The following is a 15,883-nucleotide window of genomic DNA, read 5'->3' as shown; positions in this document are numbered from 1 at the left end:
GGAAGGAAGGGATGGAGTAAGGAAAGAAAGAAAGGAAAAGGAAGGAAAGGAAGAAAAAGAAAAAGGGAAGAAAGGAAGATGTGATGGATGGATGGAAGAAGGAAAGAAGGAGGAGATAGGATGGATAGAAGGAAGGAATGGAAGAAGGGAAAAAAGAAAAAAGAGAGATGGAAGGAAGAGAGGATGGATGGATAGATGGTTGGAAGGAAGGAAGGGATGGAGTAGGGAAAGAAAGAAAGGAAAAGTAAGGAAAAGAAGAAAAAGGGAAGGAAAGAAGGAAGATGTGATGGATGGATGGAAGAAGGAAAGGAGGAGATTGGATGGATGGATGGGTGGAAGGAAGGAATGGAGGAAGGAAAAAAGAAAAAAGAGAGATGGGAGGAAGGAAGAGATAGGATGGATGGGTAGATGGTTGGAAGGAAGGAAGGAATGGAGTAAGGAAAGAAAAAAAGGAAAGGAAGAAAAAGGGAAGGAAGGAAGGAAGGAAGATGTGATGGATGGATGGAAGAAGGAAAGAAGGAAGGGATAGGATGGATGGATGGAAGGAAGGAAGGAATGGAGGAAGGAAAAAAGAAAAAGGGAAGGAAGGAAGGAAGATGTGATGATGGATGGATGGATGGAAGAAAGGAAGAGAGAGAGAGATGTGATGGAGGAATGGAAGAAGGAAGGAAGGAAGGAAGGAAGGAAGGAAGGAAGGAAGGAAGGAAGGAAAGGCTGCAAATTGAGGACTACCAGTTTTGTATTACAGATTCAACCACTTGATGATAACCATTTGCCTGGAGAAATTCCAGTACAGGTAGTCCTCAACTTTCGACCACAATTCAGCCCAACATTTCTGTTGCTGAGTGAGAAACATTTGTTAAGTGAGTTTTGTCCCATTTTACGACTTTTCTTGCCACCGTTGTTAAGCGAATCACTGCGGATGTAAGTCAGTAGCAAGGTTGATAAGTGAATACGGCTTCCCCCATTGACTTGGCTTGTCAGAAATTCGCAAAAGGGAATCTCTTGACCGCACTGCGACGGTCATAAATGAGAGCCAGTTTCCAAGCGTCTGAATTTTGGTCACATGATCACGGGGATGCTCATGGTCGTAAGTGTGAAAAACAGTCGCAAGTCAGTTTTTTCAGTCTCGTAACTTCGTGTAGACACTAAACGAACCGTTGAAAGTCAAGCAGTATCTATATTCCTCTTGCTCATAACTATAATCTTTATTGTCATTGTACTTAAATACAACGAAATTGTATCCTGCCTAAACTTTTAATCTTTGGCTGTTGATTTTGATTTTATGCAAAAAAAGTAATAATACCCAAATTAGATTCACTTGTTCTGGATACCTGGAATTAAAACCCACTTGATCAATGCTGCTGATTACTTTGTTTCACTCCCTTTTGTCAATAGTTTTGCAATTATTTTATTTATTTATATATATTATTTATAGACTACCAAACAGTGATGTGCGGTGAGGTTTATGGCTGGTGAGGCTGGTGACGTCATCAGGAAGGCGGGGAACTCTTAGCAAGGCGCCAGCCACGACTCGGTTTCCAGGGTCCTTTCGCGAGTGAGCTGGCAGGGAAACGGTAGCTGACGGTCCGAAAAGTCCGTCCTTTCGCGAGCAACTTCTCGTAAACCTGCTGTTGCTCAGTGCGAGGAAGGGAGCCCCTCGTGCATGCGCATTTGCCCTGGAAACATGAGCTCCGGCGTCAGAACCCGACAGAAGGCGGGGAATGGGACCACGCGTGCAGGAGGGAGGCTGAGGCTAGAGGAGCCTCCTGCACCTCCCTCTGTCCTGCACACGTGGTCCCATTCCCCGCCTTCCTGAGTCAACATGAAGGGGACCGCGGCTCGCGCACATTCCCCGAGGCTTCTCAACGCCTTTCCCCCCCCTTTTTTTTTCATGATGAGAGCGGTACGGCTCTGCCTCCCCTGCCTCCCCTGACCGCACGTCCCTGCTACCAAATATATAGGGGATGCAGTGGCTAAGACGCTGAGCTTGTCGATCAGAAAGGTCGGCAGTTTGGCAGTTCGAATCCCTAGCGCCGCACAACGGAGCGAGCTCCCGTGACTTGTCCCAGCTTCTGCCCAACCTAGCCGTTCGAAAGCACGTTAAAAAATGCAAGTAGAAAAATAGGAACCACCTTTGGTGGGAAGGCAACAGCGTTCCGTGCGCCTTGGGCATTGAGTCATGCCGGCCACATGACCACAGAGACGTCTTCGGGCAGCGCTGGCTCTTTGGCTTTAAAACGGAGATCAGCATCGCCCCTCAACTTGCCGTCAACGGGTAAGGCATCCGAGGTAGCCCGGGAATTCATGGCTTCCATGACAGCCATGGGTCTGACTCAAGTAATTCAGGACCCCACTCACGAGCGAGGCCACATTCTGGATCTTGTGTTTGTCTCCGACCAGTGGACGAGTGATCTGGGAAGAGGGCATTTAGTCATCACGCCCCTGTCATGGTCAGATCACTCACTTCTCCAGCTGGACTTCCCTGGCGCTACTCCCCACCGCGGGGAGGCGGAACCAGATTATCCCAGATGGTTCCGCCCCAGGCGCCTGATGGAACCGGATAGATTCCAGGCGGAGCTTGGGCCATTTCCTGCTGACCTGTCCCGCCCCCGGGCTGAGGACCTGGTAGCCGCATGGAATAGTGCGGCTGCCGGTGCCTTGGACCGGGTGGCGCCTTTGCGGCCTCTCCGACGGCCACGATCGACCCGGGCCCCCTGGTTTAACGGGGAGCTAAGGGCGATGAAACGCCTTAGGAGACGCCTGGAGAGTAAGTGGAGATCCTCCCGCTCCGAAGCTGACCGAACACAGGTAAGAGCCTACATAAGGACCTACCTTGTGGCAATAAGAATGGCCAAACGTCAGTATTGTGCCACTCTTATAGCGTCCGCAGAGAACCGCCCTGCTGCCCTGTTTCGGGTGACCCGCTCCCTTCTGTCACAGGAGCAGCGGGACCCCCCTTTGCAGGGCAGGGCAGAGGAATTTGGAGAGTTCCTGCAGGATAAAATCGATCATATCCGGAGAGGTTGGATCCACTCCAGTGCTCCAGCGGGGACGTCCGAGACTAGTCTTGAGAGACCATGCTGGGAGGAGTTTGACCCTGTTGTCATCAAAGATTTGGACAGGTTGCGCGGGCGACTGCGGGCCACCACATGTTTACTGGACCCGTGTCCCTCCTGGTTGGTGCTGGCCTCCTGGGAGGGCTCACGAGGCTGGCTACTGGGACTGGTGAACGCTTCGTTGGGGGAGGGCCGGATGCCGGCCGCCTTGAAAGAGGCGGTGGTCAGGCCCCTGCTCAAGAAGCCTTCTCTGGACCCAAAGGAACTAGCAAATTATCGTCCTGTCTCCAACCTTCCTTTTTTAGCAAAGGTTGTTGAGAGTGTGGTGGCTCAGCAGTTTTCGCGTCACCTGGAGGAAGCTGATTATCTAGACCCGCGCCAGTCCGGCTTCCGACCCGGTCACAGCACGGAGACGGCCTTGGTCGCGTTGGTGGATGATCTCTGGAGGGCAAAGGATGGGGGTTGTTCCTCCATCCTTGTCCTATTAGATCTCTCGGCGGCCTTCGATACCATCGACCATGGTATCCTATTGCGCCGGCTGGAGGGGTTGGGGGTTGGAGGCACCGTGCTACGGTGGTTCCACTCCTACCTCTCTGGCCGGACGCAATGTGTGTTGACGGGGGAACAGAGGTCGACCGCAAGGCCCCTCAATTGTGGGGTCCCACAGGGGTCGATCCTCTCGCCTCTCCTATTCAACATATATATGAAGCCGCTGGGCGAGATCATCCGTGGTTTTGGGGTGAGTTACCACCTGTACGCTGATGATACTCAGTTGTACATTTCCACCCTAAACCACCCCAACGAGGCTGTCGAAGTGATGACCCGATGTCTGGAAGCCGTACGGGTCTGGATGGATGACAGCAGGCTCAGGCTCAACCCCTCCAAGACAGAGTGGCTGTGGTTCCCGGCTTCCCGATTCAATCAGCATACTCCATCGCTGACCATCGGGGATGAGCAATTAGCCCCTGTGGAAGGGGCGCGCAACTTGGGCGTCCTCCTTGACGATCGGCTGACCTCAGAAGATCACGTGGCGGCCGTAGCAAGAGGGGCGTTCCACCAGGTTCGCCTCGTGCGTCAGTTGCGGCCCCTTTTGGACCGGGAGGTCTTGCGCACAGTCACTCACGCGCTGGTGACGTCCCGCCTGGACTACTGTAACGCTCTCTACATGGGGCTCCCCTTGAGGTGCGCCCGGAGACTGCAGTTGGTCCAGAATGCAGCCGCGCGGGTTATTATGGGGAGATCGAGATTCTCCCATATAACACCTATCCTGCGCGAGCTGCACTGGCTTCCTGTGGCCTACCGGGTGCGCTTCAAGGTATTGGTCACCATCTTCAAAGCGCTCCATGGCACAGGGCCTAGTTACCTGCGGGATCGCGTCCTGCCCCATACATCCCTGCGACCCACTCGCTCACACAGGGAGGGGCTGCTCCGGGTGCTGTCCTCTAGAGAGTGCCAGGGGGCGGTGCCCAGGAGTAGGGCCTTCTCTGTGGTGGGCCCTACCCTTTGGAATGACCTCCCCCCAGACATCCGGACAACAACCGATCTTCGCTCCTTCCGCATGAAGCTGAAGACCTACCTGTTTTGTCAAGCCGGCCTGGCATAAACGTTACAATCTTGCCACCCCAGGTCATTTTATAATGGGAAATTTTGTTTTTAATATTTTTGGGGTTTTAAACTTTGTAAGTATGCTTATTTATGGACTTGTTTTTACCTCCTCTGCACGATATATGGTGCTATCTTGATTATTGCTCTGTACGTCGCCCCGAGTCCCTGTGGGGAGAGGGGGCGACTAATAAGTTCAATAAAATAAATAAATAAATAAATAGAGTCAGGAACAACTAGCACATATGTGCAAGGAGAACCTTTACCTTTATACCACCAAATCCATGCAGTTTTAGGGCAATTCATAGGACAGTGAACAAAAATGTCCACAGATGAGTAAAATTAAAAATAGCCAGTTTATTAATCCCAATAATAGAAATATGCCGCTAATTCTAATCCCTTGTTTTTTTTTAAAAAAAAACCAACACTAAATCAAATCATAACATGCCAGGCACTAACATGAAAGAACTATAGATAAAAGCAATTTAAACTAAGCCGAAAGGGAAAATAAGAAAAGGAGATGACAGCGCTATTTGCAAGAGTCGGGACATTATGAAAAGAAGGGAAAGTAGAAGGGGAAAAAAAAGGCTCAAGATTGGTTTTTTTTTTTTTTAATGCTTTACAGCACTCGGGATTTGCAGCCGAGCGTTCAGAATTAATGAATAAAAATATAGTACTCCACGGAATCAATTTTTAGTCTCCTTTTTTTCCCCCCCATTTAACCCGACATGAGATGTCCATTTTCGCGATGACGTGCCTAAGTGCTCGGCTCTTGCTGGCCAAAAACATTCCTTCTGTGATTCTCCTTGTAATCTTCCCCAGGATAAGAGAGAGATCATCTCGAGGTCTCCAAATCCAGGAAACCCATCAGAAAAAAGGCCTTTACCTGACCTCCTCTTTCTTCTCCCTCCTCTAGGCTACCTCACGGTCAGTATCGAGCCTCTTCCCCCCGTGGTCGTAGGCGACGCCGTGACCCTCAAATGTAACTTCAAGACCGACGGCAGAATGAGAGAAATCGTCTGGTATCGGGTGAGTCTGGTTTGTCTTTCTCAAGTTGACCAAGACTCTTCTGACTCTTTTAACAGAATAACAGAGTTGGAAGGGACCTTGGAGGTCTTCTAGTCCAGCCACCCTGCTTATGCAGGAAAGCCTACACCACTTCAGACAAAGGGTTGCCTAATCTCTTCTTTAAAAAGTCCGATGTTTGAGCATTCACAACTTCTGGAGGCAACTTCTGTTCCACTGATGAATTGTCCTCACTGTTAGGAAGTTTCTCCTTAATTCCAGGTGGCTTCTCTCCTTGATTAGTTTCCATCCGTTGCTTCTTGTCCTGCGTTCAGGTGTTTTGGAGACTAGGTTGGCTCCCTCTTCTTTGTGGCAACCCCTCAGATACTGGAACATTTCTATCTTGTCCTTCTTTTCATTAGAATAGAATACAATAGAATGTGTTATGTTCTGTGTACTATCCTGTATACTATTCTATTATCTTCTGTTCTGTGTTCTATTCTCTATTCTGTTCTATTCTGTTCTGCATTCTGTTCTATTCTCTACTCTATTCTGTTTTCTATTCTGTGTACTATTCTGTTCTGTTCTGTTCTGTTCTGTTCTCTCTTCTGTTCTATTCTGCTCTGCATTCTATTCTATTCTACTCTACTCTACCCTACCCTACTCTATTCTGTGTTCTATTCTGTGTACTGTTCTGTTGTGTTCTATTCTTTATTCTATTCTGTTCTGTTCTGCATTCTATTCCATTCTATTCTATTCTATACTACCCTACTCTATTCTGTGTTCTGTTCTGTTCTGTGTTCTATTCTCTATCCTGTTCTACCCTGTTCTGCATTCTATTCTATTCTACTCTACTCTACTCTACCATACCATACCTTACTCTATTCTGTTCTATTCTGTGTACTGTACTGTTCTGTTCTGTTCTTTATTCTATTCTGTTCTGTTCTGCATTCTATTCTATTCTATTCTATTCTCTACTCTATTCTACTCTATTCTGTTCTATTCTGTTCTGCATTGAATTCTATTCTATTCTACTCTACTCTACTCTACCCTACCCTACCCTATTCTGTGTTCTATTCTATGTTCTGTTCTGTGTTCTATTCTTTATTCTATTTTGTTCTGTTCTGCATTCTATTCTATTCCATTCTATTCTACTCTACTCTACTCTACCCTACTCTATTTTGTGTTCTATTCTGTGTTCTGTTCTGTGTTCTATTTTCTATCCTGTTCAACCCTGCTCTGCATTCTATCCTACTCTACTCTACTCTACCATAGCCTACCCTACTCTATTCTGTGTTCTGTGTACTGTTCTGTTCTGTTCTATTGTTTTTTCTATTCTGTTCTGTTCTGAATTCTATTCTATTCTCTACTCTAGTCTACTCTACTCTACCATAGCCTACCCTACTCTATTCTGTGTTCTGTGTACTGTTCTGTTCTGTTCTATTGTTTTTTCTATTCTGTTCTGTTCTGAATTCTATTCTATTCTCTACTCTAGTCTACTCTACTCTACCATAGCCTACCCTACTCTATTCTGTGTTCTGTGTACTGTTCTGTTCTGTTCTATTGTTTTTTCTATTCTGTTCTGTTCTGAATTCTATTCTATTCTCTACTCTAGTCTACTCTACTCTACTCTACTCTAGTCTGTGTTCTATTCTCTATTCTGTTCTATTCTGTTCTGCATTCTATTCTATTCTATTCTACTCTACTCTACTCTACCCTACCTTACCCTACTCTATTCTGTGTTCTATTCTGTGTTCTGTTCTGTGTTCTATTCTCTATTCTATTTTGTTCTGTTCTGCATTCTATTCTATTCCATTCTATTCTATTCTACTCTACCCTACTCTCTTCTGTGTTCTATTCTCTATTCCGTCCTGTTCTATTCTATCCCTATTCTGTTCCATTCCATTCCATTCTATTCTCTGTTTGAATTTTTGCCTCTTTTTAACAACCGGTGGAGTTTTCTGGCCGACACTCCCCCCTCTTCAACCCCACCCCACCCCCCACACACGTAAATCGTCCTTTCGTCTGTTAGCAATCTGTGTCAACACTATGTGGTTCTGGATCACCTGAACGGAGTCAGAAGGAGCCTTATCTGCAAACCCATTAAATTTCCAGGTTGTGGATGGAATTGAAAACCTGTCTTGAGTATTTGATTGCCATTCAGCCTTAACTCTTGCCCTCAGTGATTTCTTTGGCCAACCTTGAAAAAAAATGAGAGAGAGAAAAATGTTGTTCTGTATCTTATCGCTTTCTCTCTCCCTCCACACACACACACACACACACACACACACACACACACACACACACATCTTCAAAAAATGGAAATATTTTCAAGATGCTTTGATTTGGAAATAACTCAATTCCCCCTGCCATCAGATCAAAATGGCAAAATTGGACCAATTGTGTGAATTCAAAGAAGGGGTTTTAGCTGATTTGTACGCCCTTAATGCCGGTGTGCAAAAGGTTTTTCGGACCAAATTAGGTGTTTATTCAGCATTTCTTTAATCTGCCCATTGACAGAAGTGTTCTGGATAGACGATAAAGATATATAGATATACAGCAATAACAGCAGCAGACTGCACTGTGGACTAGAATGAGAAAAAAAGGAATGGAGCATAAAAGCCACCGTGTCTTTGGAATAAGAGTGGTTGAAATGGTCTCTGCTTAGTTTCTCTGAACAAAAGAGAAGAGAATAGAGAAAATATAGAAGAGAAGAGAATATAGAATAGAATACAGAATAGAATAGAATAGAGAGGAGAGGAGAATATAGAATAGAGAAGAGAAGAGATACAGAATAGAACAGAATAGAAAAGAGAAGAGAAGAGAATATAAAATACAATGGAATAGAGAAGAGAAGAAAATATAGAATAGAATAGAGAAGAGAATATAGAATATAGAATAGAGAAGAGAATATAGAAGAGAAGAGAAAAATATAGAAGAGAAGAGAATAGAGAAGAGAAGAGAGAATACAGAGGAGAATATAGAATAGAATAGAGTAGTGTCGTGTAGAATAGAATAGAGAAGAGAGAAGAGAAGAGAGAAAATATAAAAAAGAGTATCTAGAATAGAATACAGAATAGAAGAGAAGAGAGAAGAGAGAAGAGAGGAGAATATAGAATAGAATAGAGAAGAGAAGAGAATATAGAATAGAATAGAATATAAAAGAGAAGAGAATATAGAATACAGTGGAATAGAGAAGAGAAGAAAATGCAGAATAGAATAGAATAGAATAGAGAAGAGAATATAGAAGAGAAGAGAAGAGAGAAAATATAGAAGAGAAGAGAATAGAGAAGAGAATATAGAAGAGAAGAGAGCAGAGAAGAGAATATAGAATATAGAAGAGAATGTAGAATAGAAGAGAATAGAGAAGAGAAAAGAATACAGAATAGAATAGAGAAGAGAAAAGAATACAGAATAGAATAGAATAGAATTTGAGACGTATGCGCATGTCCCCCCCCCCCCCCAGCCTGTTTTTGCTGCTAGGAGACTGCAGGGAGACCTACTAGGCCCAAAACGGGGCAAATGGGGGGGGGCAAGGGAAGCGTGCGGGTGTGTGTGTCATGTGCACATGCGCAGGGGGAAGGGCGGGAGGGTGTCATGCGCACATTGCATTATGAGTGCAGGCATGCACTATCGGCACGCGATGACAAATAGGTGAGCCATCCCTGGTATAGAGTTTTCTGCCTGAGCAGGGGGTTGGACTAGAAGACCTCCAAGGTCCCTTCCAACTGTTCTTGATTGAAAGGCACCAGATAAGAGATCTTGGATGCAATGCAACAGAAATATTGTAGGTCCCCTCATGGTCAGGGAAAATGTCTTCTCTGTGATCCATAAAACTGGCCCCTTCTAATCGACTTTAAAATTGTTTGTAAAGCCAACGTAGGGAAGACCTGTTGTAGCGCAGCTCCATAAATTTGTTTTTAATAAATAAATCAAACCCTCTCGTCTATATGGTCCATGCAGCAGCTCGGATTTACATCCATGCCCTTTGCAAGAGATGGAAAGTGTTGGCGGCATAGAGTCCTAGCAGTCACCTCATTAAAAGCGAGAGCAAAAAAAAAAAAAAGTGAAATAAAATTAAAATACCGCCAGCCCTGTTTGCAGAACTGTGAATTGATGGTGATAATTAACCGCTGTGGTGTTTAATAGATTATCCGGATCGGTTAATTGATTGGACAACTCTTTGGAGAAATGAAAAAAAGGGGTCAGGTCATTATTATTTTTTTTACAGAAATGATGCATTGTTTTTCATATCCGTTTTGCAAATCTTAAAACTTCCTTAGAAGAGCTGTTCTTTGATCTGCCCGGCCAAAGGACAGACCTGTTCAATATTATCTCCAAAAGGCATTAAATATGAGGGTGGATGTACTATAGAATAGAATAGAGTAGAGTCATGTAGAATAGAATAGAATAGAATAGAATAGAATAGAATAGAATAGAGAAGAGAATACAGAATACAGAATAGAATAGAATACTCTGTGTGTGTGTGTGTGTGTGTGTGTGTGTGTGTGTGTGTGTGTGTGTTCGTGTGTTGTATTTGTGCTGATAAATAAATAAAGGGAGACTAGTATGGATCCATTTCAATGTTTGGTATGGCTAGCTGATGAAAGCTAAATAGCTTGAAATAGATCTATACTAGTCTCCCTTTATTTATTTATCAGCACAAATACAACACAAATATAAAAAGGCAACATTAAAAATAAAAATATGGGTTTCTGCCTGGATGGTTTTCTGTGATGAGCCGAAGGACAGAAAGAGGGAGGAGTGAGCTCCCTCCCATATTTGGGCATACCAGGGGTTGTAACACACACACACACACACACACACACACACACACACACACACACACATATTTATATATAATGTTGTGTTTGTGCTGATAAATAAATAAAGGGAGACTAGTATAGATCTATTTCAAGCTATTTAGCTTTCATCAGCTAGCCATACCCTTACTGGGAATCGAACCAGGGCTGTATTGCATATTAGGCAGATGTAATTGCCACTAAGCCACAGGCTCTCTTCCTTATTTGTGCTGATAAATAAATAAAGGGAGACTAGTATAGATCTATTTCAACCTATTTAGGTCTCATTACCCAGTAAGGTTATGGCTAGCTGATGAGACCTAAATAGGTTAAAATAGATCTATACTAGTCTCCCTTTATTTATTTATCAGCCCAAATATATATTCCCCCTTCCTTCTCTTATTTCTTAACCAATTCTATGCAAATGTAAGCAAGAATTTAATTAAGGTCTCGTTTAAAGTTCCCATTGCTAATAGTAATAAAAGAGATCTGTTGAAACTGAGAAATGTTGTTGCCCTGTGAATAAATTGTCACTTTATGTGTGAGGGATAAAAAGAAAGATTTTTTTTTTTAAAAAAAAAAACTATCTTCGCTCCTGTGTAGTTGTGTGGATATTGTGGCATGTTTAGGGATGGAGTACTTTTTGTAAGCATCTCCTTGTGTGTTTGCATGAGTGCCGTTTTGGCTACTGTATTGTTCGTAGTATAAGACACACTTCCCCTCCCCTTTCCTAAAAGAGGGTGAAAATTTGGGTGCGTCTTAGACACTGAATGTAGTCCCACCCACTCGCCGGGCCCCACCCTTTGGCCTCTGCCTCCCAGCAATTTGCCTCCTTGCATCAAACAGCAAACAGCTTGTTTCAGCTTCAGCACAGCTTGATTAGCACAAGCAGCTGATTGTCGGTTGGATCGGCCTCCTGACTGTCAGCTGTTTCAGGCTGCAAGGATTGCCATTGCCTATTGCCACCTCTGCGCGCCACGTTTTCGGCCTCCGCGCACCCCATTTTCCGCACATTCCGATCCCCGCTGCCCAGAATGGGGCACGCAGAGGCAGAAAACAGGGCGTGCGCAGGCTGAAAATGGGGCTCATGGAGGCAGCAATAGGCTACAGCAACCCCTGCAGGCTGAAACAGCTGATCGTCGGGAGACCAATCCAACCACCAATCAGCTGTTTGTGCTAATCAGGCTGTGCTGAAATTGAAATTGCTGGGAGGCAGAGGCAGATTTATTTATTTTTTTGTTTTCTTCCCCCAAAGCTAGGTGCGTCTTATACTTCGGAGAGTCTTATACTCTGGAAAATACGGTAGTTTAGATGCCACTGAGTGAGGGTGCAAATTCCGAATTGGTGTGTGCTTTCCCAATTTTTGCTAATCGGCATGATGCTACTCCTGGTGGTCTCCTGTCCCATTGAATTCAGTCCATTGACCCCATCCTTTCTCTTGTGCTTCAGGGCTTACAGATAGGAGTGTGCCCCCAACCTCCCCGATATGCATATGCATATATATCCTTTCCCTTCGCTCTGTCGCTTGTTCTCGGTAATACTGGATTAGCCTGCTTTTCCCTGGAGAGAGAAAAAAAGTACTTTTTGTTTTGCATAATCCTTTTCCGATTTGGAAAAGCATTGGCGTCCGGCATTAAGATGGATCGGCATGCACAGTTGTGCTGTGTGTGTGTGTGTGTGTGTGCAGGGGACACACATCATCGCACCACACTGAGTGGTGAAAACAGGAGAGGTAGATGAGAAGCAGTAGTTTTCTATTTTTAATCTGGAAACGGAGAGAGAGAAAGAAGGAAGGAAGGAAGGAAGGAAGGAAGGAAGGAAAGGAAGGAAGACAAAGAAAGAAGGAAGGAAAGGAAAGAAAGAAAGAGAAAAAGAAAGGGGAAGAAAGAGAGAAAAGGAATGAAGGAAACGAGTAAGGAAGGGAAATAAAGAAAAGGAAAGGAAGGCAGGAAAGAAAGGAAGGTAGAAAGAAAGAAGGAGAAGGAAAAAAGAAAACAAAGAAAGAAAAAGAAGAAAGAAAGAAAGAAGGAGAGAAAGAAGGAAGGAAGGGAAATAAAGAAAAGGAAAGGAAGGCAGGAAAGGAAGGAAGGGAGAAAGAAAGAAGGAGAAGGAAAAAAGAAAAGAAAGAAGGAGAAAGAAGAAAAAGAGAGAAAGAAAAAAAGAAAGAAAAACAAAAGGAAGGATAGAAGAAAGGGAAATAAAGAAAAGGAAAAGAAGACAGGAAAGAAAGGGAGGGAGAAAGAAAGAATGAGAAGGAAAAAAGAAAACAAAGAGAGAAAAGGAAGGAAAGAAAGAAGGAAAGGAAGGGAAATAAAGAAAAGGAAAGGAAGACAGGAAAGGAAGGAAGGGAGAAAGAAAGAAGGAGAAGGAAAAAAGAAAAGAAAGAAAGAGAAAGAAGAAAGAAAGAGAAAGAAAAAAGAAAGAAAAACAAAAGGAAGGATAGAAGAAAGGGAAATAAAGAAAAGGAAAAGAAGACAGGAAAGAAAGGGAGGGAGAAAGAAAGAATGAGAAGAAGAAAAAAGGAAAAGAAGAAAAGAAGAAAGAGAAAAGGAAAAAAGGAAGGGAAATAAAGAAAAGGAAAGGAAGGAAAGAAAGGGAGGGAGAAAGAAGGAGAAGGAAGGACAGAAAAAGAAGGAGAGAAAGAAAGAAAGAAAAAGTAAATAGCTACACTTTCTAACAAATAAAGTTGGCATCGTAGCTTCCTTCTCACTATCCCCTTGTTGTTATAGCAGCCTCCTTCCTAGAGAGCATGATGGCCAGCGGAGCTTAGAACAGGCCAATTATGAGGATCTGAACTTTCTTTGCTGCCAGGTTAGTGCCCACTGAGGGCAAATTTCAGAATTAAAGGGAGGAACTATTTTAACCTGTGCCAAGCAAACAGATGGAAAGTGCTGGACTGTGTTTGGCCACAGGTGGGAAATTGCATTTTTGAACATTTGTGCCAGGCTGGGTGAAGAGTTTGTTAAGGAGTAGAACTCACCATACGATTCTTCTCCATGCAGGGAGTAGCTTGGCTTGTCCTTCCTTCCTTCCTTCCTTCCTTCCTCCCTCCCTCCCTCCCTCCCTCCCTCCCTCCCTCCCTCCCTCCCTCCCTCCTTTCCTTTTTGCACACATCCATCACATCTCCCTCCCTCCCTTTCTTCCATCTTCCATTCATCCATCACATCTTCTTCCCTCCCTCCCACCCTCCCTTCCTTCTTCCATTTATCCATCACATCTCTCTCCCTTTCTTCCATCCATCCATCCATCCATCCATCCATCACATCTTCCTCCCTCCGTTCATCCATCACATCTACCTCCCTTTCTTCCATCCATCCGTCACATCTTCCTTCCTTCCTTCCTTCTTTCTTCCATTCACCCATCACATTTTCCTCCCTTCCTCCCTTTCTTCCTCCCTCCCTTTCTTCCATTCATCCATCACATCTCCCTGCCTTTCTTCCATCCATCCATCACATCTCCCTCCCTCCGTTCATCCATCACATCTCCCTCCCTCCCTTTCTTCCATTCATCCATTCATCCATCCATCCATTTCATCTTCCTTCCTCCCTTCCTCCATTCATCCATCACATCTCCCTGCCTTTCTTCCATCCATCCATCCATCCATCCATCCATCACATCTTCCTTCCTTCCTTCTTTCTTCCATTCACCCATCACATTTTCCTCCCTCCCTCCCTTTCTTCCATCTTCCATTCATACATCACATCTTCTTCCCTCCCTCCCACCCTCCCTTCCTTCTTCCATTTATCCATCACATCTCTCTCCCATTCTTCCATCCATCTATCCATCCATCCATCACATCTTCCTCCCTCCGTTCATCCATCACATCTACCTCCCTTTCTTCCATCCATCCGTCACATCTTCCTTCCTTCCTTCTTTCTTCCATTCACCCATCACATTTTCCTCCCTTCCTCCCTTTCTTCCTCCCTCCCTTTCTTCCATTCATCCATCACATCTCCCTGCCTTTCTTCCATCCATCCATCACATCTCCCTCCCTCCGTTCATCCATCACATCTCCCTCCCTCCCTTTCTTCCATTCTTCCATTCATCCATCCATCCATTTCATCTTCCTTCCTCCCTTCCTCCATTCATCCATCACATCTCCCTGCCTTTCTTCCATCCATCCATCCATCCATCCATCCATCACATCTTCCTTCCTTCCTTCTTTCTTCCATTCACCCATCACATTTTCCTCCCTCCCTCCCTTTCTTCCATCTTCCATTCATACATCACATCTTCTTCCCTCCCTCCCACCCTCCCTTCCTTCTTCCATTTATCCATCACATCTCTCTCCCATTCTTCCATCCATCTATCCATCACATCTTCCTTCCTTCTTCCATTCATCCATCACATCTACCTCCCTTTCTTCCATCCATCCATCCATCACATCTTCCTTCCTTCCTTCCTCCATTCATCCATGACATCTCCCTGCCTTTCTTCCATCCATCCATCCATCCATCCATCCATCACATCTTCCTTCCTTCCTTCCTTCTTTCTTCCATTCACCCATCACATTTTCTTCCCTTCCTCCCTTTCTTCCTCCCTCCCTTTCTTCCATTCATCCATCCATCTTCCTTCCTTCCTCCATTCATCCATCACATCTTCCTTCCATCCAACCATCCATACATCACATCTTCCTTCCTTCCATCCATCCATCCATCCATCCATCCATCCATCCATCCATCCATCCATCACATCTTCCTTCCTCCCTTCCTTCCTTCCTTCCTTCCTTCTTTTTTCCATTCACCCATCACATTTTCCTCCCTCCCTCCCCTTCTTCCACCCTCCCTGTCTTCCATCCATCCATCCCCCCATCACATCTTCCTTCCTTCCTTCCTTCCTTCCTTCCTTCCTTCCTTCCTTCCAACCATCCATCCCCCCATCACATCTTCCTTCCTTCCTTCCTTCCTTCCTTCCTTCCTTCCTTCCTTCCTTCCTTCCTTCCAACCATCCATCCCCCCATCACATCTTCCTTCCTTCCTTCCTTCCTTCCTTCCTTCCTTCCTTCCTTCCTTCCTTCCTTCCTTCCTTCCTTCCTTCCTTCCAACCATCCATCCCCCCATCACATCTTCCATCCTTCCTCCCTCCCGATTTGTAATTTCCGTGAGTCTGAGTTCTGATGGCTTCACGCCTATTGATGGTGGCGAGTTCTGATTCTGAATCGTTCGTTGTATTTCTTCTTTTCGTCCCTGGCTCGGCTACGCATACGCTGTGCCGTCATAGACCCGTTCCAATCTCCCAGTAAGAAAAGCATTAAAATGAAAGAAAATGCCGTTTCAGGAAGCATTCTTTCCACTACCTTGGTGTTAGCGTGTTTCATTTTATGGCGGGGTACTTGTTTTCGCCCTTTGTACGCCATCCTGCAACCCAGGGCAAAGTGAGATATTTAAAATAGTGGTGTGATCCTCTCTGCGTTTA

At 44.8% G+C, this 15,883-nt stretch overlaps 1 protein-coding gene across 2 annotated transcripts in view; it reads left to right on the top strand.

Moving 5' to 3' along the window:
* IGSF21 (immunoglobin superfamily member 21) overlaps positions 1-15,883 on the top strand; it is a 219,966-nt gene that overhangs the window by 65,038 nt on the left and 139,045 nt on the right. For both annotated transcript variants that reach the window (XM_081954668.1, XM_081954667.1), the window contains exon 2: positions 5,578-5,690. In XM_081954668.1, the coding sequence (XP_081810794.1) occupies positions 5,578-5,690 (113 nt within the window). The remainder of the gene's footprint in view (positions 1-5,577; positions 5,691-15,883) is intronic.

This window comes from Natrix helvetica (assembly GCF_964273705.1).
Source record: "Natrix helvetica genome assembly, chromosome: 5".
Taxonomy (NCBI): domain Eukaryota; kingdom Metazoa; phylum Chordata; class Lepidosauria; order Squamata; family Natricidae; genus Natrix; species Natrix helvetica.
This window is presented reverse-complemented; position numbering and strand designations above follow the sequence as displayed.